Here is a 16611-nt window from a genome sequence, read left to right as displayed (position 1 = left end):
ATCCTCCTCGGTACTCCGGGTAATGGCTGCTAGGTAAAATGAGCGGATGGGCCGCGTCCTTTCGCTGTGAAACGCTCCCGTCGAGAGGACCGTTAACTCGGGCGGTGCCCAGTTAAAATGGTCGATATCCGACCCGAAAAGCACCTCGACACCGTTGTACAGAGTGCGAACATCCGCCCTGAAATGTAAGTTTGTAGTTTTGCGTCTCTTTTTTCTTTGAGTGAACGCGCCGTCGCTAGCGCGAGCTGTTGGCTGCTACGCTACTGGGCAAAGTTGTTGGCTACAGATGGGAACACTTTCTGAAATTCCCCCCGGGCTATAAGATTTATCTGACGTGCGTGCAGTGTGCTCTAGTGTTATAATGCGATCTTTTTGTGTTCTTTTTCATTCCTATTTGCGCTGAAGTGGGCTTGTGTTGTTGCTAGCCGCCTGTGCTAGCTCGGCGCTGCTTCCTGCTCGATGCAGCCCATCATCCCCTCACGTACACGGTCACCGCTATTTCTCTCTCTTTTCACACCTCCGGACGAACTGCCGTTGCCCCACGGAAACCGAACACGCCCTTTCGGCTCCGTGTGCGCTCCCCCATTTAACTCTGCAACAAGCGGTTGAGTCTTGAGTGTTTCGCGGCGGAGCTTAGAGGTTTTTCCAGTCGAGACGGCGGGGTTACTAGAGTTCATGGCGGACCACTGGCGATGCACCACTTCACGCGTCCACAACGTTTGCTGCTCCGCTGCCTCCGATGTGCACTGAAATTATAAGAACTTCCTCTTAAGATACTACTGTGAATGGATTGCGAGTGATAAAGAATACAGCGGTGGGCGGCTGTGGTTATATAAGTTCGGATTTTCTGTCTGGCCAGTGATGGTCGAGGTGAATTCAGTTATATAAGTCATCAGGATCGTTTCCCTGGCTGCAGGGATGCTAAGGAGATGGAAACTCCTCCATTAGCAACTTGTAGGAAACCTCCAGCTGTAAGGGGTGGAAACTGGTGATGCAGTTGGCTCATCAGTGGGTCCACAGGAGCTTATAAACTTAAGAATTACAGCAAAGACTGCAGGAGCTTTTCTAACGTTCACCTCCGCAACGTGTTGCTTCCTGGAATTCCCTTCTTGTGCTGCTTTGAATATACTCAAGCTCCCGATTAACAATGACTGATTTGTTGGAGGTCTTAGGTCTTACAACAAACAAGAAAAAAAGCTGCTTTGTCAGTGAACTTTTTTTTTTTATTAGCGTGAAAGCTTCTGCTGAACCACTTAACCTGACAAATGCTTTTCACTAACAGCGCCTTCAAACAATCACCAGGAGAGTTTTATTAGATTAGATCAAGCATATTTCTTTCACACAATCATTCCAGTCAATCAGTATTATCTGAGATATTTTGATACTTTAAATGGAAGTCTTTGTACTAGTGCAGGATTAGGCTTCACAATAGCTGCTCTGTTTCGTGTTTACCTTCCTTTATATCTCCAACAAGTCTCAATACGCATGAATATGAGTAGTCACATTTCCACACAGACCTCCTGAACATTTGTATATTGGGATTGCTCTCTGAATGCATGCATGGAAAGTCTTCAACTGGTGACATCAAAACTATATACCAAGACTACTGAAATGTAATGTTTTCATATGGAATGTAGTCATTGTGTAGCAGGACAGTCTGTGGGGGGAAAAAAGAGGATGTGAATAAGCAGATTTTGCAGGCCTCATTTGTCAAGGCTAACCTGAATCGCACCTGCATTAAAAACACCTGAAGCCATTTGCATTGTATTGTGTTTTTTGTCTGGCTCGCGTAGTACTTCTGTAAGTTTGTTTGTATTTGTTTGTATGTGGACGCAGACAAAAACACTTGATTATTTGCATGTACTTGACTACATTGGTTATTTTACTATACAAATCATAGTTCTGGTTTAGCTTTGCTTTGCAGGAACCACCGTTCAGTGTTTCTTTGGATGCTCAGTTGCTAACATCTGTTGTCAGTCAGCTGGTTTTTCCCAGAATGATGTTCCATGGTTTTCTGTGTGGGCATTGGACGGTCACAAAACAGAACCTGTCAGTGGTGTTTGGTTTTATTTACTGCTCCAATTCTCGGAAACATTGGGTCGGTAATTATTTCAACACCATAATTAAAATAATGTTTGTGTCATTGGCATCTAATTCTGTACACAAAATAAATAGCACTAAACTGTGAATGTCATTTATTCAACATCTGTGATTTTAGTTTCTGCGTAACTGCTGATGTAACAGCTGTGTGTTGCACAGTCCTTTATTACATTAGATTATGTCATTATGCCCCCATTATTATCACTAGAACCATATATCAGTGTAGGGTCACCAATAGGACTTGAGTGCTTCTATTCCTGTTTCAAGCTTGTGGCTTGAAGTGGAATTCAGTTCCTGTAAACACACAAGAAATTAGCTTTAAACAAAGTTTCACTGAAGCAGTGACTTAACTACTTAACAATCAAACCCGTATTACGTATTATGAATTACATCTATTTGTGTTGTTTCCATTGATCTGTGTGATGAACTAAGGTGTTTTGAATTTGTACTTTTTTTAACTTAATGGCCAAGCATCATTTATTTGCATAAGGCTCCACTTCTCTTTCAGCTTGCCATTTTTAGGAAGGGGTCAGATAGAACAGAGGATCATTAACCTGTTTGAGATGCCTCAGATTCATTTACACTTACCCTGTCGATTGGTGAGCACTGTCCCTGTCAAATAAATATAATGAAATTCTAACAAGTGTTTTAACAAGTGTGCTCTCTGCAAACAGTGTTTAATATAAATGTTAATATCTGTGCGACTGAATCAGACTCTATTGTTCGTCTCTCTGCCATTCCTTGAATCTGCCTACAATGAGAGTGTATTCCTGCAGCCATATTGTACGTGTTTGGTCAGCATCAGCATGTTAACGGTCCTCAATAGGTTTATTGTGTAATAACTGTATAAAACTGGAAATTTACCACCAGCCAAGTGCTAATCACTGGGCATTAGGTGTTTGCTGGGTAGTTTATCTCTTCCACCAGCCACCATAAATTTTTACTATTGTGTTTAAAAAAAAAATTCAGATCTAGTGTGTTAGTGATTTTAATGTGAGGCAGCAGATGGAAAAAGGAATGTTTCTTTATTGCAGTTATGCTTCATGTGAGATAATTTTTCTTCACCTTGAGTTTGTCTCACCTCCTTCTTTCCTTCTGCATCTCGCTGCTTCTCTGTGACCTTCATTAATCCCCTCCTGTACTGCAAGTTGGCTCTCGTCATTTTTTTTTTTCTCCCCTCGTTGCTCGCTCTCATTGTTTGTAACCGCAGCCTATTAACTCACGATCTTCCGTTTTCCTTGTCATTCGCTTTTCCCCGCAGAGTACCCACTGTTAAAGATCCCATCCTAGTGGTCAGTTCTGCCTGCTGATCAGAGGTAACCTGAAGCCATGGCAGTGAAGGACCGTGTGGAGGCCGTGCTCAATGTGGGTCTGCGTGTTCCCAGCATCATGCTGCTGGATGTCCTGTACCGCTGGGACGTCAGCTCCTTCTTCCAGAAGATCCAGCGCTCCAGTCTCTCCAACAACCCCTTGTTTCAGTATAAATACTTGGCGCTCTACCTGCACTACGTAGGTCAGTGATGGTATCTCACATCCTCATGCACACAGGTTCTTTTCTCATTTCAAATCTACATTAATCCCTCATCAACACTCTCCAGATATGTGGAAAAGTTTCACTTTGGACAGATGTTTTGTGTTCTCAGTCGAAGTTGCATTTTACCGAAATGCTGCTGAGCGTCTCTAATAGTCGCTTATTTATATGCCATTTGTTCCCTATAGTCACAATTCAACCGCTTTTGGTTGCAAATGGCATGATTTCAATTTTGCCATCCAACCCTCAGTACCAGACTTGATAACTTTTCACAAAGCTCACATTCGGGCACCGAGCCATGACACTGGGCTTTGAAGTTATTTCGGCGCAGTCAAGAGGGATTATTTGGTATAAGGACAAGTGGACTGTGACCAAAACCGCCTGATTTGCCCAGTGGTAAAATACAAAAATGGATGGTCGGATGCAGCCTAAATTGAATTTTCCTCCTCCAGCTGTGTTGCTCACACCCCACTAAAACGTTCACAGCTGTGCATGTCCCGATTTATGTGATACCGGTGTGTGTAGGTAGCTCAGTCGAACACGAGTGAAGGATTTAGTTTGAACAAGAAAATGCAGAGAAAAAAGTGCCACCTGAGAGCTTAAGGCGTTGTTAGGTGTGAGACTCTTTTCAGTTTTTTCCCATAAGCCTCTTTGCACAGTTGTTTATTTTCACATGCCAGTGAACAAATTCACAAGACAACAGTGTGTGTCAGACTTCACAGGACATTCAGTTTCTATTGCAATGACAAATTACATAATGTGTCACTAACTTGCTTGTTATCCTCACAGTTTTTGGCCAGAACGTTATTCCAGTGCAGAGGCACAGCAGTCTGGGACTATATACCAGGGCTGTGCACAATGTATCTGATAGGAAGATAGGATTTTGTGAAGTAATTGTTCTTAAAAGTGCTATGTACATAAAGTTATTAGATTATTTTGCATATTTTTATTAAGCGTACAATACAGGTAATGGGCAAAATACAATCTATTTAGATCGCCGACATAGTCCTTCCACATGTGGTTTTTAAAATCTTCGTTCCAGCTTTGACTCAGTGATGAAACCGTTCCCTTTATCTATTGATTAGTTAATGTAGTTAATAGTGTGGATTTATAGTTCTCTATCCATGTCAGCATCTTTTAACTATGTGATCCAGGTAGTGATGATTTGTTTATATATTCGCTCTCAAAATACCAACAACTTTCTTTTTAACAGACCACTACTAGAATATATTAGCTCTGATAGATGATCCATTCACACTGCTGTAGCGCAAGTAGTGAAAACATTAAACCAACTCTGTGCTGCACAGATTACAAAGCAATGCCACTGTGATGACACGGAAAATCCTCCTCGTCAGATATGGGTTCAAAGTCTGAGAAAAAAACAAACAAAAAAAAAACCTAAAGCCGGAGCACTGTGTCGAGTTTTCCTTGTCAGTGTTCTCATGTGGCTGAATGTGCTCTCAGACTTGGCAGCAGTTGGTTAATGAGCCAATAGGCTTGGTATGTGCTGATGAGCATTGTGGGTGGACGGAGAACAAAGAGCGAGGGAGACGGCAAAACCAAAGTAACTGTTGCTATGTGCTGAGGAGTTTTTAGACTGAGGTTTTTTTTTCTTAATAGTCAACTGTTTTAGGGTATGATGGTTTCCAGGCTGAAAAATATCCCCTTGCACTTACATACACATTTGTTTTAGTATTTAAAATCTCTGCATGTAGGAAGCAGTAGAATAGGTTTTACCATGCCTGTGCTTTCAGCTTGTCTTCTGTTTTTTTTTTTTTTGTGGTTTTTTTGTAAATGTTTGTGTTTGCCTCACAGGTTACATCCTGAGTTTAGTGCTCCTGACTCTGCCTCGTCAACACCTAGTCAAACTTTACCTGTATGTTCTCACGGCCCTGCTGCTGTTTGCTGGTCATCAAGTCTCAAGGTACGCTTGCTGAAAATGATCTGTTTGACATGGTTTCATGCTTTGTTTCACAACAAGGATTGAATGAGCTATCTTGTTTTCTGTACTCAAAATATAATGAATAAAAGATAAAACTTCCCCTGTTTTCTTCAGTATGAGGAGCTGGTGCACCCTTCTTTAAAATCTGATCAGACGCATTTAATTGCTTAATACCGTCTTAACTTTGTGCTCTTGTCAACCTCACCAATTGAAGCTAAACACACAGTTTAGAGAAAAATGGGGGTGGCAAAGCACAACTGGTTAATGCAGGAGAAATGCTGCCATGTCACACAAAACAGTACTCTGTGACTGTTGTTGCAGTTTCAAAAGGAACGCAAGCTTGATTAGTCTAGTTGATGAATCCATCTTCAATCTGAGAATCGGACCTCTGAATGGAAAGAATTCAGTCTGATTTGAAGAAAAATGTATTTGGATAATTATAATAATAATGCTTAGGTTTTATATATAGCGCTTTTCTGGACACTCAAAGACGCTTTACATTGCATTATTCATTCACTCCATACTCGATGGTGGTAAGCTACGTATGTAGCCACAGCTGCCCTGAGGCAGGCTGACGGAAGCAAAGCTGCCAATCTGCGCCATCGGCCCCTTCAGCCACCACCAACCACTCACTCTCACGCTTTTGAGTTTGAGCTGTGGTGGATCCGTCATCTGTCTCAGCTCCAGCTCCTCGACAACCTAAGATAGTATAGATAGATGGATAAGAAGTAAAACAATTTTCCCCTAATATGTTTTTATGGTTCTGTTAAATTTCTAAGATCACCATTGTGATAGTTTTGGATTCGTGGGCAGTGACTATACAAAAGAACATGTTTTATTTTGAAATTATACAAATCAATACTTGGTAGTTTTTCATGTGTTAGTGTGTATATAAGGCCACGTTCTAACTGAACGTCAGTGTTATGTTACATCTCTCTATAGTTTTCTTTCTCTACATGTTGAACATTTCAACCCCCTTTTGTTTCTCCAGGGATTATGTTCGCAGTGAACTGGAGTCTGGCTATGAGGGACCCGTCTACCTGGAACCGCTCTCCATGAACAGATTCACCACTGCACTAATAGGTACAGTATTACACCCGTATGCTTGGGCTATGATTGCATTGTATAGATGAATACAAGAGGATCCATTTAATGAAGTCGCTTGTTTATGAGCTCATGGGAGCATCCTCTTCTTTTATGGCTTCACACGAGTCTATAAAATCTACACCATGGATATTTAAATTGCCAGTGCTTTCTGTTGCATTCAGCGCTACAGTGCAGTTAGTTAAATGGCAACTTTAGTTTTGTATGGAAGGAACAAGCCACCCTCCGTGAAGAAGGCCCTAACATCCTGCCAACTCGGCATTGCAGCTTTGCGTCTCTGGGAAAACTCGCCTGCATTTTGTAGTTAATAATAATAATAATTTGAAGGAAAAAAACTACTGAAACCCTTTTTTCCATTGCACATGACCCATACAGCATAACTCTCACTCAACACCAACAACCGCCCCTGAGAGTGCTGAAAGCTGATTCTGAAAACGGTCCTGCATCGAGGCCCTTCTATCATCCTGTTAGAGAGTAAAGAAGGAGTCTCCGGAGCTATAAATAGTCCACACCGCGTGCTGGTTTCACTGCACAGCCAGAGCCTAGTGACTAAAATAAACTGTTGTAGAGAAGCAAAGCATGAGAGGCTCGAGGCTCCACGAAGAGAGAAATCGATTTTCAGTTTTTGTCTTGTCTATTAGTTAAATGTTCAGTTATCACTTGAAATGTGCCAAGAATTTACCACTAAAATCATAATTGGAGTATTTTCACATCTAATAGTTTTCTTTTATTTTCCTGATAACCATGTTGAATGTATTAATGACTCATTCTGCCTCTCATAGACTTATTTTTTAAAATGCTATGCCCTTCTAATTGTATCACATATGCACTGTGAGGATTTCTCTTCAGTACCAGCAGCCCTCCCAGCTTTGTATTTCGGCTTAAATATAACCCTTTATTGGAAAAGTGACCATATTCTATAACTTTTTCCCTCTTCGTCATCTATTCATTGCATTTGTTTGCACTTCTAATAGTGGTTTAGAGTTGTTCCGTCGGTGAGTTAGACCGCTGCATCAGAGTGACGCACACATGCTTTATGCACATCAAAGTAGAGGAAGTGACACTATCAGTTTCAAATATATATTCAGTGTTTCTAGTTACTTGTAAGGTAGTTTACCTTTTTACAAACAGTAGTGAACAGATTATATATTCTTTTCCAGAAATTGTAGATATGTAGATACCCTTTGATGTATTTAAAAGCTGAGATAGTATTTATTCACAAGTAAAAAAAAAAAGAAGCTTTAAGTATGAATGTATATTTCATTATTTATATCTATTTATTGATTCACTTCCAGCAAATCGCTGCTCCTTGTGCATTGATGCGATCGTGACATTTGACTTGTGTGTACTTCCAGGTCAGCTGGTGGTGTGTACTCTGTGTTCCTGTGTGATGCAGACCAAGAGGATTTGGCTTTTCTCTGCTCATTTACTCCCTCTGGTGGCCCGACTGTGTCTGGTTCCTCTGGAGACCATCGTCTTCATCAATAAGTTTTCCATGATCTTCACAGGACTAGAGGTCATTTACTTTTTGGCCTCAAACCTGCTGGTACCATATAACCTGGCCAAGACTGCATACAGAGAGCTGGCTCAGGTAGTACTCTTTACAATCTTATTTTATATACAGTGTTGTGTTGCATATATCTCTTTATAAATCAACATAAGTGAATATAAAGCTAAACATTTGCGTCCCCAGGTGGTGGAGGTGTATGGCCTGCTCGCTTTGGGCATGTCTCTGTGGAACCAGCTGGTACTTCCGGTTCTCTTCATGTGTTTCTGGCTGCTGCTGTTCGCTCTGCAGATCTATTCTTACTTTAGCACCAGAGACCAGCCTACCTCACGGGAGAGGCTCCTCTTCTTATTTCTTACCAGGTAAGAGCTTTAGGTCATTGTTCTGATTACTTAGATTATGGTACTTTACAAAGCTACTACGAATTAAATATTACTAATTATGTCTATGTAATCTGTGTGATGGATTATAGTCATGTACATTTTCCACATAAACTATACAATTACATTTTAAGAAAGCGACTTCCTTCAGAAACAAGTGAAAAGTCACTAACAAATGATTCAAGCAGCGACACTAAAGACCAACCACAGGCCTACCAAATTAGCTACGCATCGCTGAATCTCAGCATTTTATACTAAACCACTTGTGATGAACTCGGAAGACAGTCAGTCCCTTGAGGAAGAAAGTGAGAAGTGGCTCACAGCAAACCTGCACCAATCCCACATGCGCTACGAGCGGCCCAAATGATTGGATCGTTTTCCTACTCGACAAAGTAATGCCCAAGTGGGACAGTGTGAACAACTGTTGGATTGTGTTTGTGGGCAGGAATAAATCCCAGCAGATGTTGCCTGTTGCATGATAGACATGCACCCAAAGGTATTTTTAACCCATTAAGACCTGAGGATTCAATTGGGTTTTATCCGTTTCTGATGGTTTACGGACTTCTCTCCTCTGAGCTGGATGAAACGTGATTTCACATCGACATTATGCCGACCAGGATCAGAATTCTGTCCTAAAGAGAGAATCTAGGATAATACTCCCTGTACCTCCATGTGCTAATGGTTTAGGGATTCCTTCAAAAGGTTTCTAATGAAATATTTACTGTTTATCGACCGTCACTCTAATCTTAACTCTCGCCCTTCTCGCCCCTCCACTTATCCCCGCAGTATTGCGGAATGTTGCAGCACTCCTTACTCTCTGCTGGGCCTGGTTTTCACCGTCTCCTTCATCGCACTGGGAGTTCTCACACTGTGCAAGTTCTACCTGCAAGGCTACAGAGCCTTCATGAACGATAACACCATGCACAGGTCTGTGTGTCTGTGTGTGTCTGTGTGTGTGTCTGTGTGTGTGTCTGTGTGTGTGTCTGTGTGTGTCTGTTTGTGTCTGTGTGTGTCTGTGTGTCTGTCTTGCTGGTATCTGTTTCAGTTTTCAATCTCATGTGTTGGTCGTTGTTTGTTGGAGCAGAGGGATGACAGAAGGCATCACGCTGCTGATCCTCGCTGTTCAGACGGGCCTCATCGAGCTGCAGGTCATCCACCGAGCCTTCCTCCTCTCCATCATCCTCTTCATTGTTGTTGCTTCCATTCTTCAGTCCATGCTGGAGATAGCTGACCCCATAGTCCTTGCTCTGGGAGCATCTAGGGACAAGTAAGATGCGTTCCTATTACTGTTTTCTTTTTTTTTTTTCAATTATTGAGAAAAATGCTAAATGCCAGCTTTGCCTGTCTCTGCCTGACCTACAGGAGTTTGTGGAAGCACTTCCGAGCGGTGTCTTTGTGTCTTTTCCTGCTGATCTTCCCAGCGTACATGGCTTATATGATCTGTCAGTTCTTCCACATGGACTTCTGGCTCCTCATCATTATCTCCTCTTCAATCCTCACCTCGCTGCAGGTAATTCACCAACGCAGTTTTTTGTCTCTTTGTCCTTTTTATTTCGTAATTCATTAATGAGTGGATTGAAACAAATGCTCTCTCCTGTCATCTCCAGGTTCTTGGCACTCTGCTGATCTATGTTCTGTTCATGGTGGAGGAGTTCCGTAAAGCTCCAGTAGAAAACATGGACGAGGTTATCTACTGTGTCAATGGAACTTACAGATTGCTGGAGTTTCTGGTAAATCTCACATGTGCTCGTTCACGTTTCCACAGCACTTGAAACTCAAATGAGCAGTCTCGGGGCCACAGCATCACTGTCGTCGATTTCTTCTCCTCGCAGGTCGCCGTGTGTGTGGTGTGCTACGGCGTGTCGGAGACCGTGTTTGGGGAGTGGAGTGTGATGGGCAGCACCATCATCTTGGTCCACTCGTACTATAACGTGTGGCTCAGGGCCCAGCTGGGCTGGCAGAGCTTCCTGCTCAGGAGAGACGCCGTAAACAAGATCAAAAGCCTTCCCACAGCCAGCAACACACAGCTGGAGCAGTACAATGACATCTGCGCTATCTGCTATCAGGTATGGGCTGCTGTCTGGATGTCTAACGACGCCGCGCCATCCAGAAGACGCCGAAAAACCAAGTTAACGTGGACTGTTCTTTTTCTTTTCTGTTTTTCAGGACATGAACAGCGCTGTGATCACTCCGTGCAGCCATTTCTTCCATGCTGGCTGTCTGAAGAAATGGCTGTACGTCCAGGCAACATGCCCGCTCTGCCACTCGCAACTCAAGAGCCAATCGCCAGCCACTGGTGTCTCCAATCAAGAGACACCCGCAGCCAATCAGAGCCCTGCAGGACAGGAAGAAGCTCCAGCTGGCGCAATGGAGAAGGAGGACACTGGTTCACATGATGAGAAAGAGGAGGAATCGATAGAGCAAGAGAGAGATAATGGACCTGCTGTGTCAGATGGAGAATCCTCCTCCTCTTCCTCCTCCTCCTCCCCCGCCTTGGCCTCTGCTCCCCTCAACATTCTCAAATCTCCATTATCGTCTTCCTCTTGTTCTCCTCCCCTTGTGATTGATTCTCAGCAGAACCAGTCAATCACGGATCATCCATCTTCATCCTCCACAACCCCCGACACATCTAACATGCTTGGCCCTCCTCCCCCCCTCGGCCATACCGTCGCCCCCCCAGTCCTTCACCAGCCGTCTTCACTGATACCCCAAACAGACACGACCCCCGCTGAACCGGCGCCCACCCCTCAGCTCCAGTCCATCTCTCCAGTGGAGAGCCAGGAGTCCTCTGCTGCTCCTTCATCATCTCAGTCTGGCCAGCAGATTTGTCATTCTGAGGAACATCCTCCTCCTCCTCTTCCTCCTCGCTGCCTCTGAACTCCACAGTAATAGAAAACCTACATGCATGCACATATAAACACAGTCTGAGTGAATTCGTATGATTATATTCTAATCAGCCTTCGTCCCACGATGTCAAAGTTCATTTCTTTTCTACCGGTTTTTGAGAGAGAATCCAAAATGATCTCTAATTGGAGGGTCACCTCTCCCTCTATTGACAAAAACAATTATTACAACTTTACAAAATGTTTCCATTTAGTAGGCAGTTCATTTCAATATGCCCTCTGACCGGTCTGACACTCAACGGTATTGGGTTCATCACAGGTACAATTTTATCCATTAAGAATGTTTTTGGTTTGTTTGTTTTTTTCTGATGTTTTTGTTTTATATGAAAGATTCAAAAACAAAACGGAGAAAGGAGATGTGGAAAGCTCATCTCAGAGATGATTACATGCTCACTCTTTTTTTTTATTTTTCTCGTTTCTTAAATTTTTAAATGGACATTAGAGAAAATCTGCTTTTTTGTTCTTCTCGTTTATTTACTCGAAATGCTCGTGGTCGTATGTTTCCAAGCACTTAGATATCCTTGTAGTCCTGTATGTGCCATGGTGTATCGGGGGAGGGGTCAGAGGTACAGACGGCATCGGGAGACTTTGGGGGACTGGCGATGATGTTTGAAACCGTGGCGAAGTCGTAACGTTTCATAAAAGCCTACAAATTCTTCAGTGTGATAAATGTGCTGCTGGATGACTGTAGCAGTGAAGACGAAGCATAACCGGAGACTGAATGTTGTTTCTCGAGGCCTCGATGCGACCTGCTGCCTGGTGCTCAGCAGAGGAGACGTGCTGCGGTCTGGTTAAAGCGTTGCAGTTTGAACAAGTCGTCTGGGTCCACGTGGGAAATAAACTGCAGTTCATTTCATGTGTCAAGCTTCGACCTAATGCTGTTTGGCTGGTCCCAGCAGAAACAGTGCTTTTCCTCATCGCCAAACTTTTATATTAATGTTATTTTTAGAGGTCAGTTTTACATTACTGCTTCGTGGAGGCTGCACAGTGCCGATGGGACCGAGGAGAACAGGGGTTCATGAGGAGACGCGGTCGTGTCGGAACGTTCAGTATTGGGAGAACGTGGGGCGTCGGGACGTTGCCGCCGTTGGCTTGCTTCATGGTACTCGGCTGATTCGGTCACAACAACCGATCCCCGCGATTGTTGAAACTCCTCCGGGGCAGGAGCCAATCACCTCGTTCCACTCCATCACCCCCCCCCCCCCCCCCCCCCCCCCCCCCTCCCTGTGTTTTATAAGAGTGTCGTCGTTACTCACTCATGAAAACCAGCAAATTGAGCCATTTGATAATTGTCCACCCCTCCTGCACACGCACATCCTGGCCCTCAGCCGGCTCCTTTACATGCAATTGGGGCATGACGTGGAAGAAGTGTCTCGTTGAAAGACTTCAAACTTAAGAATGCCGAGTCCTGCTGCACGCTTATATGTAGAGCTTGCACGCTGCCATTCTTACCACACAATTTGTTTGTGCTCCCCAGTGTGCTCTAACCTCGCTACCGATGTTTTTTCTACCATTTCTCTTTGTTTTTGAGTTGTATTTGCACTAAAGTCATTTATACTAGCAACGCTCCAAAGCTGTTCTGTGGCTGTCGGCAACCAAATACCCTCCGATGTTTGTTTGTGTACGAGGAAACAGCCCGACCTGTTTGTGTGTGTGTGTGTGTGTGTGTGTGTGTGTGTGTGTGTGTGTGTGTGTGTGTGTGCGTGCGTGTGATGTATACAAGTGTTGCTCTGTATGGCATCTATATAAAACCGGAGGAGTGTTGATATGTTGGTGGGATCAGAGCTCGGGGTTCTCCAAAAGCTTCCCAGTAGTTTTGACTAATCTTTGTTCACACACACACACATGTAAAGAAGCAAATTAGAGGAACTTTTGGCCGAGAAGCTGGAGAGGAATTCAAGCTCTGTGATCTGTGAGACCAGCCAGTGTTACTTGCGTCTCCTCCGTCTGCATGACGCGCCTGCAAGCTGCTGTGATCGCTCCGGTGCCCTCTACTGTTAGGAGTGGGAGCAGCGTGGCGCAGACCTGACAGGAGACGCGCTTGTTAACAGTATTATTTACTACCACTATTACTAAAGGTCTTATTACTATGAATGATTTTTGTTGTTGACATGCGGGCGCGCCGGCTGCAGGGCTGAGAATGAATACATGATCGGTGTAGGATCAAAACCTGGCCAGCGCGCCGTAACTTTCCGTTTTATTTTTTTTAAAGAGAGGAATTGTAGAGTTTGTTGTATTTTGCACATGTTCCTCTGAAAAGTGAACATAAGGACTTTCTGTATATGACTTTTATCGTTTTATTATCAACTCCATTCATTTGGACTTTGATTTAAAATGAAACACTTGGGAGAAAGAAGAAAAAAAAAAAAACCCAGTTTGAGAGAATTTGATCGACTTCATGCACATTTGAACGGTGTCATGCAGAGAGATTCCCTGCAGGATAAGCGGTGATGTGCTCCACAAGGCCAACGCAGTCACTGGCGGCTGGATTGTCGGTTTTGCATTGCGTTATTAAGTGTCGGCTGTTGATTCCACACGTGTTTACTTCTGGTCAGGGAGGTCGTTGTCTCTCGTGAGGCTGAAAAAAGAAAGGGCAACACATTGAGTATTTTGCTTTAATATCATTAATGCTAGTTTTGTTTTGTTTTTTAAACCAGAGATAACGGTTTATACTTTGAAAGGAAGTAAATCCTTGATGTCATCTTAAGTCTTACAATTATTTCTACATTTATTATAACTTTGTCAAAAAGTTTGAGCAAATATGTGAATGGAATCGACAGCTGCCACAAAACGTTTTTAAAAATGAATGTTGGTGGATTAATGTCCAGCACTGCGGTCAATTCCAGCTGCCTGTGACTGACGGCTTTGGTCAGATTTACCTGAGAAAGGCGGATCACGTTCGCCCTGCTGAAAAGTTTTGATTTCAGATGAATAATTTGGTCGGATTAGGTTCTCCACAGACAAATTCAAGATCTGCTCTGAATACCGGCTGTGATGTGTTACAATGCTCCATGGTTGGTTTTTTGGACTTCATGCCCGGCATTGCCTTGGTTATTTTACAAAGATTGAATGTCAAATAAAATGAACCATCCACTCTGGACACTGTGAAGGCTTTTTATTTTTTTTATTTTGGGAAAGAGAATTCCTTTTAATTGGAAGACGTCTAGTTGATTGCTTTTTTTCTAGTTTTGTGATTATGACAAAAAAGAACGTCAGCTGTACTAATTAGAAAGAAAAAAAAAAGTGAACCTGACCTTATGCGTTTAACATGTTGGAGTCAGTTGGAATGACGGGGATTTAATAATTCACTTTGCAAGTAACTTTTTGGACAACTTCCACAAATATTCGAAACGATTCTTGGATTAATACAAACAAAATCTGTGATAAAAAAGTTGAGCTCCAAAAAAACACAAGAGGCTTCTGCTTTAGATTTCTCATCATAAAATAGTGTTTGTGTCTCTGCATTCACAAATCATTCCTTACATCCGAGCAATGATCCATTTATCTGAGGAATATGAAAGAAAATATTAAAACGTATCTGATCATATACTTTTAACATTAAATTAGTAAAATGTATATGCATTTATTAAAAATAACATCTTCTTTAATGGCATACTGTGACCTTAAACCCTAATATCAATGTATGTTGGAAAGGGATGTAGAAGGAAGTGGCGTGAAAATGCATTTCAAATTATAAAAGAAAAAAAAAAATCCAAATGAAAGTTATCTTTCATAGTATATACAATTTTAACCCCAATAATTAAATACAAGCAGAGATTTTAAGAAAGATGGAAAGAAAAGAAAAACTACAAAAAGAGACACATTCCCATTCTCATGCCTTCTCCTGCTCTTTACATATATATATAAATGTACCATCATCAATAAATTCAAACTCACCAGCTCTGCATGCTCTCATTCAGTTTCAGATTGGCTGAAACCTGAGAGACAGACTTGATTTCAGAGATTCTCTTCTCAACACAAGTGGTTTCGTAATTAGTCGATGAACCTCACCATCATGGCCTCCCTCGCAGTGAGGTGTGGCAGCAGCATGTCATCCTGCATTTATGTAGCAGGACATCTTTCTGAATGTCCTTGAGTCTCTCGGTTGGCCGTTCACCATGTTGTGATCTCACCTTGCAAGGGTGCTACTGAAACTAATTTCAGTTTCAGAATCGTTCCACAGAAGGAAATCCAGGCACATCCATCCGGTCTGGTGGTGAGGTCTGAAGCTGATCAGGAGCAGATACATGTTAAACAGTCACTCCAAAGACACATCCCTGAGGGATACCACAGGTGAGACCTGGCTCCTCCTCGACTGACATATTTAGTCCTAATGGAAAAGGCACCATCTCTTGTTTTTGGCTCCATCTAATGAGTTCCTCCATCATGCTCAGGAACACCTTTGGGATCTATCTATCTATCTATCTATCTATCTATCTGTCTATCTATCTGTCTGTCTGTCTATCTGTCTGTCTGTCTGTCTGTCTGTCTGTCTGTCTGTCTGTCTGTCTGTCTGTCTGTCTGTCTAGGGTGTGATTGCATATTTCAGACACACGAGGACGCCGTTGGGCTGTTTTATAAATAGAAGTTTGGGCCGTGAGCCACCGGACAAACCTCCGCTGGACACGCGCACGCACACACACACACACACACACACACACACACACACACACACACACACACACACACACACACACACACACACACACACACACACACACACACACACTATAAGTTGTTTTTTTGTTCGTTTTTACATCTGACAAGACGTCGTGTGGTTTATTTAATCTGCCTCGTGTTTCTGTTCTTCAAAGGGCTCATGTGCTGCTTTCAGATGTTCCTGCATTATAATGCACCTAAATTAGTACGTATTTGTTTTCTACTATCATTGATCAAAGTGCAATCAAACTTCGAAGAAATCAATACTTTTTTATTTGATGTTAAATATGAATTATTTGTACATTTCTTGCTGAAATCCACCGCTCGGCCTGATGTTGTTTGGTATCTCTTACCTAACATTTTCGAAAAGGTAGGCGATGAATTAATTCATTATAACGATTTGTGTTTATCATTCGTCTTGAACATTTCAATAGGCATTGCGTGCAAAAGTTTTCAGAAAAGAAAATAGCATTTAATTTTATTTG

The 16611-nt window shown here is 42.6% G+C and overlaps 1 protein-coding gene across 1 annotated transcript; it reads left to right on the top strand.

Moving 5' to 3' along the window:
- Nucleotides 1-14565, top strand: LOC308121531 (RING finger protein 145-like). Its single transcript, XM_080482803.1, has 12 exons — nt 1-185; nt 3362-3613; nt 5447-5555; nt 6565-6656; nt 8033-8268; nt 8371-8546; nt 9351-9491; nt 9649-9831; nt 9927-10074; nt 10172-10294; nt 10397-10630; nt 10731-14565. Exons 2-12 carry the CDS (start codon nt 3430-3432, stop codon nt 11439-11441), a joined length of 2337 nt encoding a protein of 778 aa, XP_080338929.1. The 5' UTR covers nt 1-185; nt 3362-3429; the 3' UTR covers nt 11442-14565.
- The last annotated feature ends 2046 nt before the right edge of the window (nt 14566-16611 follow it).

This window comes from Lipophrys pholis, assembly GCF_963383615.2.
Source record: "Lipophrys pholis genome assembly, chromosome: 16".
NCBI classification, from domain to species: Eukaryota; Metazoa; Chordata; class Actinopteri; order Blenniiformes; family Blenniidae; genus Lipophrys; species Lipophrys pholis.
This window is presented reverse-complemented; position numbering and strand designations above follow the sequence as displayed.

Coding starts and splice junctions, on each gene's coding strand:
- LOC308121531 (XM_080482803.1), top strand. CDS start 3,430: ATGGCAGTGAAGGACCGTGTGGAGGCCGTGCTCAATGTGGGTCTGCGT. Junction 8,547..9,350: donor CTCTTCTTATTTCTTACCAG/GTAAGAGCTTTA, acceptor TTATCCCCGCAG/TATTGCGGAATGTTGCAGCA. Junction 10,295..10,396: donor ACAGATTGCTGGAGTTTCTG/GTAAATCTCACA, acceptor TTCTCCTCGCAG/GTCGCCGTGTGTGTGGTGTG.